The sequence below is a fragment of the Trichogramma pretiosum genome, unplaced genomic scaffold (assembly GCF_000599845.2).
Source record: "Trichogramma pretiosum strain Unisexual culture from Peru unplaced genomic scaffold, Tpre_2.0 scaffold1, whole genome shotgun sequence".
Classification (NCBI taxonomy): Eukaryota; Metazoa; Arthropoda; class Insecta; order Hymenoptera; family Trichogrammatidae; genus Trichogramma; species Trichogramma pretiosum.
Genome location: NW_019641703.1, coordinates 2036918 through 2058111, shown reverse-complemented (window position 1 = coordinate 2058111; position 21194 = coordinate 2036918). Strand labels below are relative to the sequence as shown.

Genomic DNA, 21194 nt, shown 5'->3' with positions numbered 1-21194 from the left:
TGAAATATTAATTCGTCACGTACTTTTTGATCTCATCGAAATTTTATCAAAAAAAATTATTTGAGCTTGCGATAAAAACGATTGTCCTCGACGGATTTACCCATATAAGAGATCGATAAAGGCAATGAATTGCAATTTTTGAATACGTTGCATTAGGAATTGATTGGGAGAAAAAAGAAAAGATTTATGTTCCAAATTTGTTTTGATTTTCATTACTCTACCATTACGCTCGAACTGTCAACAACTTCCTACTCGTTTTCTTATTACGTCAAACGCGACTAGTCGATTAAAAATTTGTATATTAGTGATTTTATTTCACTGACGTCCAAGGCGGCGGCGAGCGCAATCCGGAATAGATTTACAGCGCTAAAATTAGTCTCGCGGCTCTTATCAGAAAATTACATACGAATATCGTTTTACGATAAATAAGTTCTCGCGCGCGCGCAATTTGCGAGAGCTGCGTGCACCGCAGCCGTGAACGCGCGCAAAGAGATGCAACTCTGCCTCGTTACAACATACAACGTAGACGGACAGTGTCACGCGGGGGAAAAATCTTTTTGACGATTTTGAGGCACGATAAAATTTATTTGTAGCAGAGATTGACCTCACACACGGACTGAGAGAGAGTTAAACCAGTGCCAATTTTAAACACTCTCTCTCTCTCTCTCTCTCTCTCTGTCGCGAAGTAAATCGCGCATCTTCGAAATATCAAAATTTCGCGCGCGTACACACCACTACACGCACACAATGATGAGCCTGAATATGCATTGCTGCGTGCACGCATAATTTGCACACACGCGACTATTTATAGTGTGTCTCGCTTTGAGCTCGTCGGCGATCAAAAATTTTGGTTTTAAACGAGAATATTGACTTGTGAACTGAGACACGTTCTCTATTTTTAAATCGATGTACAGCTGCGTGGTCAAGCACATAAGGAAAAAGCGGAAAAGTCGTTGTGTGACAAATTTCGTAAAATTTTTGGAAAAAAACTTTATTTCCGACGCTCGACGTCGATATAAGTACTGCAAAATTTATGTTTCAAACTACTAAAGCTATTTCCTATGTTTTGGCATCTTCTTGCAATAAAAAAAAAACTTGTTCCTCTCTAGTGGTGTCGAAATGCATTGATCTAAAGTGTATAACCTCTCAATTAAGCTCTAGCTTGCTCGAATCAGCTTGGGGTCTCAAGATAGCCACAAAAATCAAAAAAGGGAAAAAATCCAAGGCATCGAGTACCCGTATAGCAGCACAAAACACACCAGTACTCGAGTGTGGAAAAATTGAAAAACAAAAAAAATTTGATCCACGATGCATATAATACGGGTCGTGCTGCATGAACGGAGCAAGTCTATGATAACAACAAAAAAAAAGGAAGTGTCAGATCTTTGTGTGCTGCTCGACGCGCACAAAAAAATGAGAGAGATAAAAAAAACTATCAACCGATGATATTACGGTGACTAATATCGAGCATCACGAATAACAACGATGAAGTCGTGTAAAAATATATGCATCAATTCCGTGAATGAACCAAGGGGGAGCGATAATAAACAGACAAAAACAAGACACAATGATTGGCGGGGGCGAAGCTCCAATCATCTCGACAAAAAACAAAATTCGCAAAGTGTATTATGAGTAAAAAACAAAAAAAGATCGTTGAAGAGAGAACCTCGTAATTACCCTTGTATTTTCAAAAAAAGAGGTTCGAAATTGCAACTGTGCAAAGAGAAAATAAAATTCTGCACCTACCTGATTAACGGCGAAGACAGCTCGTTATCCTGCTTCGCAAGTCTCGATGTATTATTCCTCATAACCTGCAGCACTGCAGCACGGCTATAGAGTTGTGTAAAATTGTCGGGGGTGCAGCAAGCAGTGCAGCGATATTCAACGACGACAAAACGTTTGCGTTTTTCTTCTTCTTCTTTTTGTTATGCGATACGTTATATCAACACACTCGCTGATCGATCACATCTCTCGTCTCGAGGGCACTCACTGCGGGGGTGTGTGCGTGCGGATGATACAAACAACCGAAAAAAAAAAACTCACTCGCGCTTCAGCTTATGCACTGCCACTTCGCGATTATATTGTAGTTCTGTAGAGGACTGCAAGAGAGACGTCGACGTAGGGGCGACCGAAAGCTGCTGCCGAGTGCGGAAGACACATTGATCGCTGCTCCAACGCACACGACTTTTACAACACAAACTCGACGCAGCGAGTAGTAGTCGCGATTTGCCAATTGCCCCGATTATATGTACGTATATCGATGCACATAAGTTCACACACACGCGCGCGGGGGGATGCAGTTGCTCGAAGTTGCAATGCTACTCTCGCAGTCGCACTAACTTTTGTGCATTGTACATGCGAGACAACGGCAAGTTGCGCGCAGGGTTAGGTGATGACAGAACACGCAGAGTGTTTGCGCGAAAAAGAGGAGGAAAAAAAGAAAAAAAAATCAGAATTACCCCGAGACTAGACTTTTATCTCGTTCACATTTGACACGAGTGGTCTCTCTCTTTCTCCGCGCGTAAATAATAATATGAACCGAATCGAGTCGCGACCCCGCTTCGCATTCGCTTTCGCGCTCGGGAGATATGAGCTTTTTTGTCGCAACAGCGCGAGTACTATATTATTATGTATCGGAGCAAGAGAGGCACACACAGACAGATCGCAGATACACGAATCACGATAGCCCCGAGAGAGCGCACGAGAAGAGAGATATATAAATTTCGCGGAAATTCTAAAAGAGAGAGTGAATCGTATAAAAAGGGAGTCTCGCGCGTGTTTGCGCGTGAGGCCGCGCAGGTGGCGCTCGCGGCGGCGGTCAGCTGTTCGACACGCGCATGAGCTTTGAAAAATTTCAAGCCCCCCCCACCATTGCACCGCCTACACGAGAACGAAGCGGACGACAAATGCATACGGCGACGACCGCGTGGTCGCCCTGCATCGTGCTTTCATTACAACCTCTAATAATTGTGTCGACGACAATTCCAGTGTGATTTGTCTGTTGTTTTCGTTTGAATTTGTCAACATTCGTTGGCGGCCAGCTGCTTCGTTGAGAATAATTATCTGATTGTGCTGTTTAACAGTGAGTTATTCGTGGCCGCTGGAAGCCGGTAGTGGTGTTGGTTGTGTTTCTCGTGATTATTTTATTTCTATTATAATTCAAAATGGAAACGATGGATACCACGGCGGTATCGCTTCCTCAAAAGAAGTATTATCGGCAACGCGCCCATTCCAATCCGATTGCAGATCACTGCATAGAGTAGTAAGTTTAAACTTGCATTACAATTTACCCATAAACTATTTCTTTTTTGTGCATTTGTTTTTAACGTGTATAATTTTTGTGCAGCCCTAATAATCCTGATGAAATGGATTGGACACCGTTGTATCCAGATTTCTGTGTCAAAGATGCAGAGGATGATTCAAAACAGCTTACCAAACCTGTTGAATTTGCAGATATTGGCTGTGGATACGGTGGATTGCTTGGTATATTTCTTTTTCAAGTTTTCAAGATAGTTTAATTTGGAACATTACTAATTACACACTTATTTATCATTCCAGTAACTCTTTCTACCATGTTTCCTGACAATTTAATGGTTGGTATGGAAATTCGTGTCAAAGTGTCAGACTATGTTATGGATAGAATTGCATCTTTGCGCTTGCTGCATCCTGGACAATATGGAAACATAGCTTGCATCAGAACGAATGCTATGAAATATTTGCCAAATTATTTCAAGAAAGGTCAATTGAAGAAAATGTTCTTCTTGTATCCTGATCCACACTTCAAGAAGGCTAAACACAAGTGGCGCATTATCAACCCATGCCTTTTAGCTGAATATGCGTACATCTTAGCAGAAGGCGTAAGTTCATACAATCCTATCTAAAACTTATTACCCAAGCATTTTTACTTATGAACTTTTAATTCTTTAGGCTATTGTATATACAATGACCGATGTCAAAGACTTGCATGAGTGGATGGTAAAACACTTAACTGAACATCCTCTTTTTGAAAGAATTCCTGATGACGAGTTGACTACTGATCCAATTGTAGAAAAGTTGTACGAAAGTACTGAAGAAGGTCAGAAAGTAACACGAAACAAGGGAGACAAATTTTTAGCTGTATTTCGACGGATTCCGGATACTTTTGTAAATGGTAGATAATATATATTTTTTCACATTTTAAAAATTGTGTTTTTATTAAATTGTTATCTAAAATACAATTCAATTGTCAAGTTAATACTTTACATTTGCTCCATGAACAAAATAAATAAATTATTTAATTATGTTAGAGCATAACCAAATCTACAAGTCTATACAATAGACAACCTCAATTCCCACATGATGCGCAGTATTGTTAATGAGAAGGTTAATTATATTTTTATCAAAATCAACGGAGAATACTGCATCATCTGGTATTCTTTGCATTCCTCGTAGAATGTTCTCACTTGAAGGAATTGATCGTGGGCCTAGAACTGGATCTTCATGACGATATACAGTTATGGTGGAGAGATCTAAAAGTTGAAAAAATAATGTAATAAAACCACGTGAAAATATTTTTTCAAATTTTGGAGCAAAAAATTTTACCTTTAATATTCCTATTTTTAGCCAGCTTAGCAATGACTTGCTTTACTGAATCTTGATCAGAAATTTTTATCGTTGTAGAAAACAATCCAACGCATTTTTGGGAATTTTTAAAATATAAATCTAAACTTGGTTGAGTAGAAAAAGCAATGTAAGGAGCTCCTGGACAACATTCTTCTTTCGTCTTATCATCTGCTTCATCAGAATACTTAATTTCTAATTTTTCAAGCTGCAAAGAAAAAATTAGAGTTAATTTTAATTGCATGCAGATTTTCAAAATAAATAAAAGTTTCTATAATTTTTACGTACATCAAGTGTGCTACGCAAGTATTCTTTGCTTCCAGTTAAAACATCATATTCACTAAAGTCAAGTGTAAGATTAAGAGCACCAATTCCAACTGCTTCCATTTTTTCTTTTGTCATTTGAACAAAAGGCATCACTCTCTTAGTATACTTTTTCAATTCAGCTTTTTTGCCTAACTCTGCAGCGATAATTTTATTTTCTGGGAGGCAGTTTCCATTTTTCTAGATAAAATTAAAATGAATTGTTACAACGAATTTCATAATACATTCAAATGATTTCATAGTAAATTAATTCAACTCACCATGTATAGTTCTTTCATACATGTAAGAACTGAACTCTGCCAAGCAGGCCACGTTTTTGCAACATAAATAGTACCTACAGTAGGTTTCTCAATTGGAGCAACAGGACCCTTTTGTTTTTTTGTTTTAACAGTAGTATGATTGATCAATCTCACTCTAAACGAATGAGCAGCATCCATAAGATACTGAGATGATTCAATCAAAATTTTATCTATTGGACCAGCAGTAGGGTATCTTGCATCCAAAATAGATCCTTTCTAAAATGTATACATAATTATTAATTCTATTGTTTTATAAATAAAGGAATGTCATGAAAAAACTTTGTACAAAAATACCTTTCCAATCAAGTTCCAAATATGTTCTGCAACGTGTGGACATATCGGTGCCAAAAGAATAATTTGTACTTCTATAAACTTCTTTAGGAGCTCATGATTCATGCCTTCTAATGAACTCAATTGTACATATTTATCTTTTGATGATTGTAATTCGTAAAATCCAGTCTTCAAAGCTTCTTTAAAAAGCATCTTATCATAATTCTCTTTAGTTTCCTGAATCTTTAAATTGATTTCACTAAAAAAAAAAGTTAATAATAAAATTTCGTAGTTCATTACAGTAGGTATTATTAAAATATAACATTTATTACCTTTCAAATACTCTGTCATTAAATGTGCTAGACTTTCCTTGGCGAAAAGATTCGGGAGATGCTGTTACAATTTCTTTTACCCATTCAATAAATGTATACAGTCTTAAAACACCAGCATCTGCAGTGCGTTCTACGAAATTAGCATCTTCTATTGAGTCTCCAGAATCAGCTAGACACAACCTTGTACCATCAGCAGAATATTTCCTTATTGCCTCGGAAAGAGTGAGGAAATTTCCATCAGACTTTGACATCTTTAAAAAAAAAATAATAATAATTCATAACTTGTTACAAATTATACATTATCAATTATGCAATAAATCAGTTTTTTTTACCTTTGCAGAGTTAAGTAGTAAATGACCATTAACTCTTATTGCTTTTGGCCAATTTTCTGGTTCATTGGGCCAGATAGCAGTATGATTATAAAGATAATAGGTAAGATGATTAGGAATAAGATCCTTTCCTGATGTTCTTAAATCTACTGGATACCAATACTGAAATTCTCTTCTCATTAATTCTAATGATTGTTTAGGAATTTTACAAGTTTTTGGAGAAGGTAATTTTGCATCCTTGAAAAAGATGTAATCCCAAACTTCAGAAGTCATATCTTCAGCCCTAAATTATTTAAAAAATAAATTATTATTTGATATAATTTGATGATGATTTAAAATTATTTTCAAATAATTACTTTATGTTCAGTGCATTTGGCTGATTAGCTTTGAAACTATTTCCTTGAATTAAATGAGCTACAGTATAATATGCCATATAGATTGTTGAATCTGACAATGATTCAATTAGCCATTGTTGATCCCATGGTACCTTTGTACCCAAACCATAGGTTCTTGAGCAAGCATATTCATGAAGCCAATCAAGGGAAGCATTGAAGTTTTTCCTCACTTCATCATGATAAGTCTCTAAGTTTTCCAGTGCTCGATCAGCCTGTTTTCTCCATTCAGGCTCTCCATAAACTAAATACCATTGATTGCATAGAGCAACTACGCATTCATCACCAGATCTTGACATGATTTTTTTCTCAGGTTCATAATAAACTTCTGCTTCATTATTTTTAATGAGCTCGTCTTTAATAGTTTTCTTGATATCTCTTATTTTTTGATTTTTATATTCACCGACCAGTAATACACCGTCATAAAATCCTTTCAAGTACACCATTTCTTTGGCTTGTAATAATTTGACAGCATCATTTTGTGACTGTATATTGAGTTGTTCACAAACAGTAACTGCTGATAAATTTCCAAAATCTGGCACTTCAATTATTGGGATCTGTAAAAATTATATTAAATTAATTAAGATCAAAACAAAATTAAGTAATAATAATTTGAACAAGAGCTCACTGGATCATAAGGTAAAACCATTTCATCAGTGATACCATATTTTTCTCTTAATGGCTGTTTCTTTTTCAAGTCAGTTAATGCTGCATAATCATCAGGAGCATCACTGGGTACAGATGTAACAACACCTGTACCTTTATCTTCTTTAATAGTGAGCATTGGAAGGGTATATATTACATCATAAGAAGTTTTTGGAGATTTCAAGGGAATTCCTAGAATATCCTAAAATGTCATTGAAAAGTTAATCAATTTGTAAATATAGTAATTTTTCAAAATTCAATTATAGTGCTTACAGATCCAACTAATTCAGCAATAATATCAATTTTATTTTCTTCTTTAGTAAATCCTTGCCAAGACATATTTCGCGCTGCTCTTTTAGTGCACACAAACACTTCCCCTTTGATTGTAGAGAAAGCAATGTACTTCATGTCAGGTCTCACCCAACAATTAGTTTGACCATACATTGTTTCTGGTCTAAGAGTGGCTGCTACCAAATAAATAGGAGTGTCATCTGATACACATCTGAAATAAAATTGCAAGTAAGAAACTAAACTTTCAACTTTCATAATAACTCATAAAACTTACTGTAATTTTTTTGGGTAGGGTTTCATCACTTTCATTTTAATTATGGTGTACTCTTGTGGGCCAACACCTTCACCTGTTTGTCTGTCATGATCCATGCAAGGTTGATTATCTTTTGGTGAAAAGATTGTGTGCCTTTTGCCATAGGCAATTTTATTTCTAGCTTTCAGATGCCAGAACTGCCACCTTATAAATGAATCGAAGAAAGGATTAGCATCTGTAGTTATGAATGATCTTCTCCAATCCGTCTAAAACATAAATTATAATTAATGATAATTATTGGTACAATTAAAATCAATTTTCAAAAATAAAATAAGGATCATACATGCAATCCAAATTGTTTTAAATCTTGAACAGCCAAAGGTGGAAAGTAATCGAGCCAATACTCAGCTTCTGCAAAATTTTTGATTTCTTCATCCTTCAATCCTAAACTGAGCATTATTTGCCATTGGTATTTTGCTTTTCCAGTTTTGGCAACAGCTTTGCTCTACAAAAAATCAGATGATAAATAAACATTGAAAAAAAGGAAAATAAACAAGTATTAATAATCTATAAAAATTACCTTTTTTCCTTTACTTTTATCAACAATTTTTACATCAGTAACTACTTCTTCCACTTCTTCTTCAAATTCAGGGAAATTAGGTGGATAGCCATAAGTTTCCATTTCACGTTTTAATTTATCTGCACAAGCTTTAATAGGCATTCCTGTGCAATGGAATCCAAATGGGAAAAGAACATTTTTGCCTAGTAAGCGTTGGTATCTCACAGCAAACTGGAGAAAAAATCAACGTCAATAAAATAAAAAATTATAATTTATAAAATAAGAATATTACATTGACTTACTTCACATTTAGTAAGAGAAAATGCATGACCAAGATGAAGTCTTCCATTCATGTAAGGAAATGGAAAAGTAGTTAAAAACTTTTCATCTGGCTTCTTTTTAGGATGAGCTGGTGCATCCATTTCATATGCTTTTGACGCTTCCCATTTATGCTGTGCATCGTGTTCAATTTTTTGTAAATATTGAACTTTAAACGTACCCTTCCTCTCTGTTCCCTGTAATTTTTTTTAAACATACATGATACAGTTCTGCCTAGTAGTAATTTTGTCATATTTAAATAAACAATTTTATCCAATTGGAAAGAAATAATAGCAAAAACGATTCACAGCTGCAATGTCACATCGGAATAAAATTAAATACATAAATTTCAAGTAAAACATAAGGTTAGGTTTATTTATTTTTCTTTAAAATAATTTAGCAAGTACGCAAAATTATGTGACATTCAACGATAGATTCTAGTGTTCTGTAATAGATAAATGTCACCATTTCTCACCATGTTGATAAGTTTTGACTTAAATTGCTTAGATGACGAAATTCAATAAAACGGCGTGTCAGTACACGCGTTGTAAAAGCGGCAACAGATGTATCATATAGCTGTACACTGAAAGAGGTAACTGCGCTTCTGCTTCTTCCTCCGAATATAGCCTATTTCGGCGCTCGAGTCAGAGCGCACAGTGCACACGACAGCACACGTGTGTGAAATTCACGACTTACTTGCAGACTTCGGAGTCGGTTATCGCAAAAATTGGCGCATGCATATAAATCCGCTGCATCGATTGCGCATACGATCGAGGCGAATCGATTCGTGTATAAATTATAGTCGAAAATGAAGAGTTCGAAGTTTCATTTAAATTTGTAAATTATTTATTATTTTATCTGAATTGAAAATTGTTGCGCTTTATAGTTCATTCCACGCGCAGCAGTAAAAATTGCAATAAAAATTTATTTATCGCAAAATTATGTATCTAACTCTGGTCGTTAAAAATAAAAACACACCCGAAGCTCGAAAAATGATGGTATAGTGTCAATTCAGTGAGTCCACCTTCGTCTTTGATCCCCAATGAAATTATTTATTGATTTCATACGTGAGCTATTAAGATTATAAAATATCAATTTTATGATTATTATAATTCTTTATTCGCGAGATAATTTTTTGTTGTATTACTCACTGCAAACTTGAGGCTAATCTGGGTGAAACTGGCTTGGCCGGAGGAAGACTGACTCGCTTCTTCAACGGATGTTTTTCCACCGAATTGGTTGATAACCGATCGTGCGTATGAAAAATCGACGCTATTCCCTTAGCTTTCTGTTGTAGCACGGTATCTTCCTCCCGCACATTTTCCGAGATTATTTCCTTCAACACTTTTTCGGCCGCACCAGGAGAACCCGAGAGATTGACTCGGTCTATCACATCTTTTCTTTCTAACGCATTGGTTGGTACAAGATCGTACGTAAAGTTCGATGCTTTGCCCTTGATCTGCAGCACTTCATCGTCGCCTTGCAATATCTCCCTATAAAACATAAAATAATCAGCTGCCTGTGTATCGTCCGGAGCTCTAAAACTCACGTCAACGCATTTTCCAAGATATTTATCGCCGCATCGGTGGCGGGCTTATCCAATAAACATCCGGAATTCGAGACCGGCGTTCTCGCACTTATAGAGGTACCGAGCGCAGACTCGAACGAAGAAGAGCAAGAGGTGCAAGAGGAAAAGGAAGGAGACCGGGCGGTCAGTTTGCTATCGGCGTCGGGGCATTTGGGAATGTAAAAGTCCGGGACCTTGGTTGGTTTTTTTTCTTTGACGCGCTCCCAGTCGCTGTTATCCCAGGTATTGTTCATCAATCTGGCGGAGTCCATCGCGATCACCCTCACCGTGAACGTTCTCCAGAAGACGATGGGTTTCAAGCTCGCGGATTTCGAACATTTCTATAATTATTGATAAACGGGGCGATGACTCGGAAACAGAACGATTAATAACATTATTATCGGTTGCGCATATGACGCCGCGCGCGGGACGTTTTTTCCCACGTTATTAGTTATTACAGATTTGCTTCGGGAAAAACCAACGAGACTGCCCTACCTCGGCGTTTTTTTGCCTCCAGATTTCGCTCCTCCTCGCGCAGTCTTCGAATCGACAATACAGATCGATGTCGATGACGCATTCTCTGTCTTCCGTTCTAACGTGAAGTTTCATCTCCTTCTGGGTTTCTGGTCCAAGTGTGCCTTCGCTGCATAAGAGTAAATTTTTAAGAAGTTAACGAAAAAATAATCAATCTATATTCAAAGCGTAAATCGAAATACCTGTTTTCACGAAACTCAACGCGCACTGTCTCCGGTACGATGCAACTTGGAGCAATTTTTCGAGCATATTAACATAAGGTAATCATGTTATACATTTAAAGCGTTGGTAGAAATTGATGCAACATACTTGCTCCATTTATAAGTTAACGCGTGCTGTTTGTGGGTATTTTTTATGATGAATCTTCTAGAATCCTCGCGGTTCGTTGCTATCGTCAATTCGATGAAATTAGGTTCTATCGAAGCGAAGAGTCCAAGTTGAGAGATGTCCGCATCGTCGCCGTCACGACGATGATCCCACCCTACCGATATGCCGTCTTCGATCGGTTCAGCGCCGATTTTCATCGAATCGCACGACATGCCCATATCCCTAAATTTAACCTGCGGGAGTGTATTCGATGTTTTTAATCCATAAAATGATCTGATCGCGTGGATACCCACTGTGTTTATGCCCATTTGATCGGATCTGATTCTCAAGACTACCGCCGTCCGAGCGAGCCCAGTCAACGAGCCTGTAGTATCCGACGATTCCATCGGCGTTCGATCGGAATTGACGTCGATTTCGTACGGCATTACGGTCTCGCTGTCGTTGCACAGCCACAGTGCCTGTGTGAATCAAATTTCAGTTTGATTATCTGCACATCAATGTAGGAAAGCAAAAAGTAACCTGATAAGGTATGTCACTGAATTTTCTCAAAGCCGAGGGTAAATTATTGAAAGTCAGGTAAGAGCTCGATACGATGTTCGGTTTATCAGGCACTATTGTCAAATCGATGAATCTGTTGGCCATTATGTCAACTGCCCAAGCTGCCGGGAGTTTTTTCTTGTTTGAATCATTGGAAATTTCGATCGTCAGATAATTTCTTGAATTCTTTTGAAAACAGAAAATTCAACGATATCAACGAGGTTTTGTAGATTGTTAGATATACGAACAATAACGATAATTAACCGGTAAAACGCAGAAAGAATCTTTGCCTGAATTGATCGTTATGGAATAATCACCACAACAACATTGCCGAGATTGCGGAGAACGTGAACAAGGACAATTTATTCTCTTGAATCTCCAAATAATAGGGAAAGTATTGTCGTTTTTGCATCGCAGGTGGACGGTGAATTTTTCGCCATCTTCCAGATCTCTGCAAGGTACCTTTAATTGGAGTTCTGGATTTGGTTTTTCGTTGGGTTCTAATTGATTGCATAGATCTTGTAACCTGTTGTAATAGTTTTTTTTTTCGTTCAGTTTTTAATCGTTTCAATTTTACCTCAACTTATTATAATAATTTACCGATTGATTTCCATAAAGTTCCGTAGGAAATATTCGCTTATAAATTTATTTGTTTCAGCGTAGAATTTCGTTTCCTGAAACTAAGATCAAAAGAGCTCGTGTGTAACATTTTTGTAAATCAATAAAACCAATGAAAATTGTTTACTTTCAGATCGAAGCGACAAGTGATTTTTAAATCGAAAAGTTTCATACAATGAGCGACGTCCCCGGACTCTCGCATGATTACAATTTCCATTACTCGGGTCTCTTCGACTAGTTCTATCGGTGTATAGTGAATTTTTATATTTTTGCTTTCACCCCCTTCGATTTGGAATGTCGAAGGGTGAAATCTGATCTGATTGTCTTCGATGAATGGCATAGATAAGGTCATGCATTTATTATTCAAATTTTTAATCGAAAAGTCTTCGACGATATGGTCTGAATGATAATCCGATATAAGAATGTTTACAGGATTTCTAGAAGCCTGAAAATAATCCATGCTTTTACAATTACATTCTGAAAGGTCAAAAAATAAAATATGCATAGAACTTATACTTCAAGTTTTAGTTCATCTAACACTACGCTAACTGTCACTGTAATGCTTTTTTTTTTTCCGCTGTTATTAGTTATCCAAAAATGCCAGAAGGTATTGAAACTAACATCCTCGTATGCTTCATCATAATGCCAAGTTTGTACGATTCTTTGATTGCTACCGATTAAGTCTACATCTGGTGAGCAGTCCATGACTTCTTTTGTGGGACGTAAGAAATCCAATTTGCCTTTGTGAGACTCTGCTTCCTCACAACGAAAACTGAAAAAATTTTACGAACTTACTTTTTTAAACTGCGCTTTTTAGAAATCAAACGCCAATCTTTACCACAAAGAATGCCGAGTATTGTTGTAAATCGTCACTTCGACTTTATCCTCGGAAATATGACGAACGGGATTGAAATTGACGCAGTTTTCTGGCTTTTTAAAATCGAGGCAAGCTTCGAAGAGTTTCGTCTCATCTTGCCCGAACGCCACGTGGATGTTCTCGACGCTGCCACGAAACTCGATGTACTCGGCTCTCTCTCCGTTCAGCACGACTCGCCAGCACTCGTAAAATAACTGCTCGAACTTTTTATTTTCCTCGAATTCGTCCCTCTGGCTCGAAACCATTTTCACGACGATCAATTGATAACTGAAAGGGACGAGTCAAGGATTTTATTTTGATAAATGAAACAAAGTTTTGCTATTACTTCGAGTCCCCGGAGTCGCTGCCCTGCACGACACCCATGTACGGCTTGACGCAGAAGTGGCTGTCTTTTGGGGACTCGAAACAAAACACGACCGGCTCTTTGCCAACGTTTCTCAACGCGAAGGTCGTGTAGGTGGCTTCAGACAGATAGCATTCCGGCATCGTGATAATTCGCGGCTCCTCCCACTCCGGACAGGGCAGAGGGCGAAAATAGGTGTCACCTGCACGAATGTCAAATGTGGTCAATTATTATGTACTATATTCTTTGATGTATTTATCAAGTCTCGTGTGAAGAATTTGAGATCTTTTGTTTCAAAATATGATCGGGCGCTTACAAGAAATTGGAAAATCAAAATTGTTTTTTTTTTAAATTTATTTATTTGAATAGTATGGAAATTCTTTAAAATTAAATTATATCAAACATTACAAAAATACATATCGGATATGCTCATCGCCATCACGAGCTTAGGCTTGCATCCGCCAAACAAATATTACACAAATCCCTGTTCGTCAGGTTCTCGATAATCATCTCGCAGCAGAGAATCGGCAATCGGCAGTGTATCAACTCGCAGAAACAATCCAGTGCCCAGGACTGGAAAAATTTCCTCGACATTTTCTCGCACAGGTGCAAAATAAAAGTATCTTCGCGGCTGGTGAAAAACAAATGCCACTAGAAGTCTCTTCTTGACCCTTTGACCGTGAGTCGTTTCACCACGTCACCGCTTTGTAGCCGGATCAGGTGCTTGAGCGATAGCTCAATAATATCTCTTTGGCTTTGCTCGCGTAATCCAATTCGTTGTCCCAATGTTTAGCGAGACCCGACTACGCGTTCTCGAACAGCTCGTTGTCGGCGAAAAATTTCACGATCCTCAGAGCGTCGCTTCGGTAAAATTCGTATCCCCTTTTCTCTAAACTTTCAACGATGGCCATAGCGCTAGCGACCAGCTTCAATTTACTCATCAACCGAACTTCCAAGCTCAGCCATGGCCCTCCCTCGCCGAAGCAGCTCTCGGTGGGGAAAACGAAGTTGGATACATCGACGCTGCGCTCCAAGATCGCTTCGACCGTCAGCGGCCAAAAATTCGCCACCGCCAATTCCAGCGGTGTCCTGCCCTTCTTGTCCCGAGCGTCGATCTGCAGCGGCCGATGCTCGTCGTTGCATAATATCCGCTCGAGCTCGAGCAGCGTATCCGCCGCCTCGAGGTCGCATTCGCGACTCGAGCAAACCAAGTGCAGAAAAGTCATTCCCTCCTCGTTGGCCGAATTTGGATCGCCGCCTTTTTTCAACAGCATTATGATCCAAGCTTCGTTGTTATGCTCGAGAGCAAAGTGGAAGGGAGTCATTCCCTTCTTATTTGCTAAATTCAGATTGCCGCCTCTCATCAACATCGACTCGATCAAATTCTGGTCTTTCATTTTGACATCCAAGTGGAGAGGAGTCATTCCCTGCTCGTCGGCCAAATTTGGATCGACGCCTTTTCTCAACATCAATGCGATCAAATCCGAATCCACGTTGTGGTTCATGAGAGCAGAGTGGAGAGGAGTCATTCCCTTCTTATCTGCTAAATTTGGATTGGCGTCGTTTTCCAGCAACTTGCAGCCCACCTCCCTCCTTCCGTCATCTAGAAAATCGCGCCCGTGTAATTTGCAAACGATGTGCAGAGGTGTCGATCCCTCGTCGTTGGCCAAATTCAAATCAGCGCCGTGACTCAGCAAAAAGTCGATCGTATGCGGGGTGGAACTCGTCGGGCTCCGTTGCACAAACACGTGCAACGGCGTGTTACCGAGCGCGTCTTGGGCGTTGATGCGCAACCTTCGATTTCTTTGCCGACAATGTTTGAATAAGTCGATGAAGGGCTTCTCAAAGGGGTCATTAATTTTCTTGCATAAAATGTGCCAAGCCGTTGATCCTTCGGCGCCGGACGCGTTCGCGTCGCGCCTGCTGCCAGCAAAGCTCTGACCATGCTCCAAAGCCATGTGCGCAGTAGCGATTGAAAAGCGGAGTGGGGGTCTCACGTGGGCATGACACGCAGTGAAAGTATCATCTGACTATAGGCATAGTACAAGTTTTGCCCCTACTCCGCTAGGCTCGTACTTTCTAACAGCGTGCGTGTCGTTCGATGGTGAGCAACGAAAACAAGAGGAGAAAATATCGGATTCACCCGAAAATTCGATTACTCGAAAAAAAGAAAGTTTTTCGGGTACTTCTATACTCTGAACAATATGACGTATAAGAAAGCGCACATGCATGTCCGTCGAACGCGTGATTTTACCTATAAGCTTGATGGACACGATCTCGGGTACGATCGTCATTTCCATGAGTTTTTCGGGATTGACTTCGATGTTCGCGTCGTCGTCGTCGTTTTCCGGTAATCGATAGACCAGAGCTCTGCGCAGGCACGAGTAAAATTCATTCTCGCCAGACGGGTGGAAGGAAACGACGAACTCCGAACTCTCTTTTGAATTGATGATAACGGATTCTGGCTCTATTATGAAGGGCAGCCACTTATCTGAAAAATCGATGAACTCTCGGTGTCGTTGATCGATACTACAGCCTGATTAGGCTAATTCATCAACATACCCGTAAAAAAATATTCTTCCCAAACGACGTACACCCTATAACTGTTTCTGTTATACAATTCGATCGTGTAGGAGTTGCAACTTTCTTCGCTCTCGTGGCAATCGTCCCACGAGAAAATCGTATCCGGAGACACCACGATGTTCGCCGGTGGATTCGGCCACGTTCCTTCCAACTCTTCCGCGACTGGATGAACGTCGCTCATGTAACTCGCGTAACTATTCTCCACGTTTGATTTGTGATGCTCCAGCACACATTCCCAGTCGTAATTGTCGACCGAGCTATAAACTCCGTAAAGTTCCACGAAAATCGGCGCCTTAAAATGTCATTAGACCACGATTATTATTTCTGCGATAAAATTAATATCGATGAAGTAATTCACAGGTGCGATAGCTTGCTTGTTTCGAGAAAAGTATCGGCAGTATGCACTTGTTCATTCCAGTTTTATCTTGTCGGAACTCGATCTTCAACTCCACTGTCTCTCTCGGCGTCATCTTGCCGAATCTCGGCTCGATTTTAAACGCGGAATGCTCGCAATGGTTCTCGATCGCGAAGTCGCTCTCCTCGTCCGAAGCGTTGGTTAACTTTAAATATTTCACTCTAGGTTCGCAGGAATTTTTCAATACGAAGATGAGTTTGTTGAAATCGGCCGAGACTCTTGAGCCTACAAAACGATTAAAGAGGGGCAAGGCTTTGGATGTGGATCGTAAGCACCGTATTACCTCTCGACAATCCAGTAATGAAGATGTGGTTCGATTTTATTGGTTTGCTCCCTTCGTGCACGGATATCCAGAGTAAACAGGAATACAGGCGATGAGGCAAATCTGGTTTGAAATGGATTTTCATGGTTTTCGTATCCTCAACGCCGACTTCTAAAGTGCTTTTGTTGGAGCCTTCTAATTCGAACACAGAGTCTATTTCGCTCGTACTCCTCAGCTCAAAGCTGTACGTATACATCTACGGGTAAGCAATAGACGAACGATGAAATATTAGTTACTGGCCATTTAGTCGAATTAATGCAGCGGGTGAACTATACACTCACTGTATACGTTGGTGATGCAGGACCATAGACGGTGATTTGGGCAGTTTTCTTGTAGCCAGCTCCAACAGAGCCAAAGTCGATTGGCGGAAAATTGCATTCGATATCAACTATGTCCAGACTGCAAATGCATAAAATATAATTCGGGAGTGAAATCGTAAGATAAGAACATCGATTTCCAATCGGATCGTTATCGACGCCGTTGTTGTAAAACGAATTTCGACACGTCGGGAGAATCGTGCGAAGCCACCTGTGGTTCGGGTCACTGGAGGTGTTTTCGCCTGCTACCCGACCGAAAATGAAGGTTAAACGTAAAAAGTACACTCGATGCAGATCGATAACAGCATCCGATTTGGTGTCGACTTATGGAAGTTGAATTTTGAGCAAGTACTTTATTTGTAGATCGCATAATTCTGCAGGTTCTTCCATGATGGTAGTCGTCGTGAACGGTGGTTGCTGCCTGCGACGTCTGCAATTCGTCACTCTTTGAACTATGCGCTGCGTCGATCGTTACAACAGTTTGAACGTCGAATCGTAGCATGACTCATAACTGTATATTTTTGTGTTTTTTTTAAATATCGTGTCTTTGAGCAATGAGTAGGTAAATATGTTTAGAAAACTGACTAATGAGTTGATCAAAACCGATTCATGTTATATGATAGCAGGTCGACTATTTCGTTTAGGCAAAGGCATACGACATCTACTGGTCAACGCATACAACAATGACTATACTCTCTCGAAGACGCGCCGAGATTTATTTCATCATTTTATCAAGACTTGATTTTATCAAAAATATAATGCCGAAGGAACACTCTAATATGTGGCATAATGTCTTCATAGATATTTGGACCGATACAAATGACCAACTCGAATAGAATAAATGTTATGCCAGTAATGACTAATAGATGTCGTATGCCTTTGCTCAAACGATATAGTCGACCTGCTATCATATAGTAGTTGAAATTTTAATAAATCTCAATAATGTTTTGATTTTCGGTGTCAAATACTCTAATTCTCAATGTAATTATGCATTTATGAAACGTACGATTCTCGTCTTGAGTACATAAAAAAAATTTCTATGAATGAGTGATTTGAAAAATCTTATTGAAACTTCACAAAATAATAGTAGACCGCGAGACGAAGGAGTTTAAAAAATAAGCTTGTCCTGATATAACGTAATAGCGTTTGGGTAGAATTATCAATCGAGGCAGTCGCCCCGCGAGCACATGCACATAACGGGCGCGTAGTGGGGGCTACGCTAAGCTGCGGTGACTGTTCGCGCGCGCGGTGAATGGCTTGGGAGAGCGCGACGAACGGTGAGTATTGTGTCAGTGGCTGGAGCAGCATACAACACATCGTGGCGAGCGTCATCGCTTGAAATGTGCGTAATAACAACTCGCGATTGGTAATACCTAGCTCATACCTATATACACTATATATAATGCAGCCTTTTATTTGTCGTTGCGAGAGTTGCGAAGCTCTTCGTCGCGCCTATATTAATGTGTGCGTGTGCATGTGCGTTTGTACTTGGTGTGCTCGCTGCGTTTAATACAAACTTATACTATAAGTTGGCTGTGCGTCATATACGTATAGGACATCCGTTCGATCGATCGTGCATCGTGTAAACAACAAGTGCCATAAGATCCCACGTGCTGTGTACTGCACATTGTGCTGCTGCTGCCCTGCGATCGTGTATACGCACGTGAGTGTTCTCGTGTTCGCGTGATAGTAGGTAGTACAAAGAGCGCAGTTACAATCTTATCCTATATACACACGAGCGCGCGTGGCTACTTTCCGTTTCGGCGAACTCTCTCCACGCCCGTGTGCGTCAATTACACTTTTACGCCCGCCGTGGTGACTCCGAAACCAATTCTCTAGCGCGAGTAGTGTTATATTTATAAATTTTATGTGTATTTATAGAATATAGAGAGAGAGAGATACCCACGATCCTCGTTACGAATCCAACTACGCTGGACAGATAACTGCACGGGAGATTCCGCTTTTTACATGGCAATTCATGACAGATCACGTACAAAATGGCTGATCATCGCACGCTCGTCGACCGTTTGTTTTGGATTACGCTCCTCTTCGTAACATTTGACATTCTGGTGGTCGACCTCGTGGCTGCAAGCACAGACTATCCCAACTACCATCAACGTGAGTATACACTGTGCAGTCTACTGCGCTCCGTTTACTTTCACTTGCCTGTTTTTGTTGATCAATTATGACTGTTTGATTTTGTTAATCATTGAAAAATCTAATACAACTTTATTGTTACAGTGGGTTTGGAGAGTTCCGAGGTGTGCCATCCATTGGGAAAAACACAAACGATATACTTAGGAAGTCTTAAAGAGAATGCTTTGATAATTAAGCAGTCGCACAAATTTGAGTCTCGTAGAACCGAGATGAAGTGTAAATTTAAAGTCCAAGCACCTTTTGAACGAGGACTGTTTGCGGTAATTCAAAAAATGTCTTTAAGATCTCACGTTGTCAATGGAACTGTTGAATGCCTAGATTATATAAGGGTAAGAAATATTGTCTATTGCATCACTTGACAATTGTGTAGTACAGTTTAAAATTTTAATTTGTTCTTAAAGTTTTTATCAGAAAATGGTGGTTCATCCGATCGTTATTGTGGAAAATTGGAAACTATAGATGGCACGAGAAGATTAGCTGAGTCTTCATTGGATGATGAATATGATGAAGATGATTCTAAGGAAGACAGCTCAGAGGAAGAACAGATCGTTAAAGGTTTTGATGAATTGAGTAGAAAAGGAAAAATTACCACAGAAGTATTTGTTTCAAAACAACCTCTCAAGCGAGGTGAAAAATTGGACTTAATTATAGCGTTTACTCCTTTCATTGGTTAGTAGTTTTGTTATTATTTTAAATGTTTAAAATATTCATTAAATTAAATATTATTTTATTTTGTAGATTGTGAAAGTTTTAAGAATGGTGTTTTTGGGGCAACATCTGTAAATGGTCCACGTAAATGTATTGAATCTAAATTACATTGTGATAATGTTATTAACTGTGCTAGTTCTCATTGTTCTGATGAATACGACTGTACTAACAAAAGAAATGGAGAAATTAAGAAATTATTAAGGGAAGATCAAGAAGCAAAAGCCAAAGTGACTTATGCAGCTGTGACTGGCTTACTTATTTGTGTAATTATACTTACACTGTGTTTATGGACATGTCGCAAGTATAAAAAATTGTGTTGGTCTTCTGACTGTGCTGGCCCATCTGTTGTGAATGATAGTGCAGTGCAACTACCTATGCAGAGGAGAGATCATAGTGTTTCTCATCCTTTACCAGTATCTTCAGCTCCAATGCTTGAAGTTGCTGTCTCAAATTCTCCAGATAAAGATTTACCACCCAGCTATGATTCACTATTTCCCCCTGCAGCTAATACCACAGATAATGCATAGTAAATTGAAGATTTTATTCATGGTAATGACATTATTCTAGTTATCTAATGTTTTAATTAGATATTTTAAATAATAAAATATATAAGTGGAGATTTTAATTAACAATTTAATACTTGTACAGATAAAACAAACATGAAAAAAGTAGTCCATTATGCATATGTAACATAGAACACTTTATCTTTAATCAGACTTAGGAATTAAATGTTTTTCTTGCTTTGAGATACCATCTGTATGTTTTATAGTACAATTAATGAACAAGTAAACTGAGTGATCTAGTTGAAATTAAAAAAAAAATGTAAATTATTCTTTGAAGTGAATTTTAACATTTGTATATACGTTTAATCGACAATATTGAAACAAAGACCTTGTACTGATATATTTATATTTATATTGAGATGTTTACACTAGCAATATTTTATATTTTTGTACTTGTATATAATCGCAATGTTTATACTTATGCACTTTTTATACAGTGTAAGTATAATGAAACAAAAATAAAAATTATTTATAAGTCACAAAAATTAAGAAAAAATTTTGAGAAAAAGAATTTTTCCCATCTGTAGTCTCAAATATAGTAGTTTATTAAAATTTTTCGAAAAATTGATTGTTAGAAGTATATTTATTTGCAAGAGTTAAATAAGTTATTTATGATCAATTAATTTTACACTAATTGAAATGTATTGAATTTCTTAAATTAAAAAAGTTTGTTTTTTATACATTTCATAGATATGAGTGATAAAACAGAATTTTG

The 21194-nt window shown here is 38.6% G+C and overlaps 5 protein-coding genes across 8 annotated transcripts in view; 2 read left to right on the top strand and 3 right to left on the bottom strand.

The window, feature by feature from the left end:
• Positions 1-1824, bottom strand: part of LOC106656615 (kinase D-interacting substrate of 220 kDa B) — a 35174-nt gene extending 33350 nt beyond the window's left edge. Inside the window, exon 1 of the mRNA XM_014377698.2 lies at positions 1747-1824. The gene's annotated coding sequence lies outside the window, so the exon portion shown is untranslated. The remainder of the gene's footprint in view (positions 1-1746) is intronic.
• A 1104-nt stretch (positions 1825-2928) lies between these two features.
• LOC106654100 (tRNA (guanine-N(7)-)-methyltransferase) lies at positions 2929-4334 on the top strand. Its single transcript, XM_014373807.2, has 5 exons — positions 2929-3262; positions 3347-3483; positions 3559-3857; positions 3928-4150; positions 4287-4334. The coding sequence occupies exons 1-5, from the start codon at positions 3165-3167 to the stop codon at positions 4316-4318; spliced, it is 789 nt and encodes a 262-aa protein (XP_014229293.1). The 5' UTR covers positions 2929-3164; the 3' UTR covers positions 4319-4334.
• LOC106654109 (leucine--tRNA ligase, cytoplasmic) lies at positions 4165-9217 on the bottom strand. The gene is made up of 15 exons (XM_014373819.2): positions 9087-9217; positions 8596-8808; positions 8315-8524; positions 8078-8239; positions 7756-8000; positions 7464-7692; positions 7174-7392; positions 6510-7102; positions 6157-6436; positions 5825-6075; positions 5517-5751; positions 5184-5438; positions 4888-5103; positions 4582-4807; positions 4165-4508 (listed from the first exon to the last, which is right to left on the bottom strand). The coding sequence occupies exons 1-15, from the start codon at positions 9087-9089 to the stop codon at positions 4300-4302; spliced, it is 3546 nt and encodes a 1181-aa protein (XP_014229305.2). The 5' UTR covers positions 9090-9217; the 3' UTR covers positions 4165-4299.
• Positions 9218-14217: 5000 nt separating this feature from the next.
• On the bottom strand, positions 14218-15372 carry LOC106653239 (ankyrin-1-like). Its single transcript, XM_014372618.1, has one exon. It carries the CDS (start codon positions 15370-15372, stop codon positions 14218-14220), a length of 1155 nt encoding a protein of 384 aa, XP_014228104.1.
• A 2952-nt stretch (positions 15373-18324) lies between these two features.
• Positions 18325-21047, top strand: LOC106655200. Of its 4 annotated transcripts, none has more exons than XM_014375479.2 (5): positions 18325-18393; positions 18933-19169; positions 19293-19537; positions 19610-19877; positions 19947-21047. In XM_014375479.2, the coding sequence occupies exons 2-5, from the start codon at positions 19049-19051 to the stop codon at positions 20441-20443; spliced, it is 1131 nt and encodes a 376-aa protein (XP_014230965.1). In that variant the 5' UTR covers positions 18325-18393; positions 18933-19048; the 3' UTR covers positions 20444-21047. The 4 variants fall into 4 exon arrangements, with proteins under 4 accessions (XP_014230965.1, XP_014230947.1, XP_014230956.1 ...); XM_014375461.1 differs by having other exon boundaries at positions 18335-18417; XM_014375470.2 differs by lacking the exon at positions 18325-18393 and adding an exon at positions 18465-18714.
• The last annotated feature ends 147 nt before the right edge of the window (positions 21048-21194 follow it).

What these genes read in the sequence shown, in the direction of transcription:
- LOC106654100 (XM_014373807.2), top strand. Translation starts at nt 3,165, where the DNA reads ATGGAAACGATGGATACCACGGCGGTATCGCTTCCTCAAAAGAAGTAT. An exon ending in GCAGATCACTGCATAGAGTA is followed by an intron (nt 3,263 to 3,346) that starts GTAAGTTTAAAC and finishes ATTTTTGTGCAG; the next exon opens with CCCTAATAATCCTGATGAAA. An exon ending in TCCGGATACTTTTGTAAATG is followed by an intron (nt 4,151 to 4,286) that starts GTAGATAATATA and finishes TAATTATGTTAG; the next exon opens with AGCATAACCAAATCTACAAG.
- LOC106654109 (XM_014373819.2), bottom strand. An exon ending in TAAAACAATTTGGATTGCAT is followed by an intron (nt 8,001 to 8,077) that starts GTATGATCCTTA and finishes TTTATGTTTTAG; the next exon opens with ACGGATTGGAGAAGATCATT. An exon ending in GTATGAAAGAACTATACATG is followed by an intron (nt 5,104 to 5,183) that starts GTGAGTTGAATT and finishes AATTTTATCTAG; the next exon opens with AAAAATGGAAACTGCCTCCC.
- LOC106653239 (XM_014372618.1), bottom strand. Translation starts at nt 15,372, where the DNA reads ATGGCTTTGGAGCATGGTCAGAGCTTTGCTGGCAGCAGGCGCGACGCG.
- LOC106655200 (XM_014375479.2), top strand. Translation starts at nt 19,049, where the DNA reads ATGGCTGATCATCGCACGCTCGTCGACCGTTTGTTTTGGATTACGCTC. An exon ending in CTATCCCAACTACCATCAAC is followed by an intron (nt 19,170 to 19,292) that starts GTGAGTATACAC and finishes TTATTGTTACAG; the next exon opens with TGGGTTTGGAGAGTTCCGAG. An exon ending in AGCGTTTACTCCTTTCATTG is followed by an intron (nt 19,878 to 19,946) that starts GTTAGTAGTTTT and finishes TTTATTTTGTAG; the next exon opens with ATTGTGAAAGTTTTAAGAAT.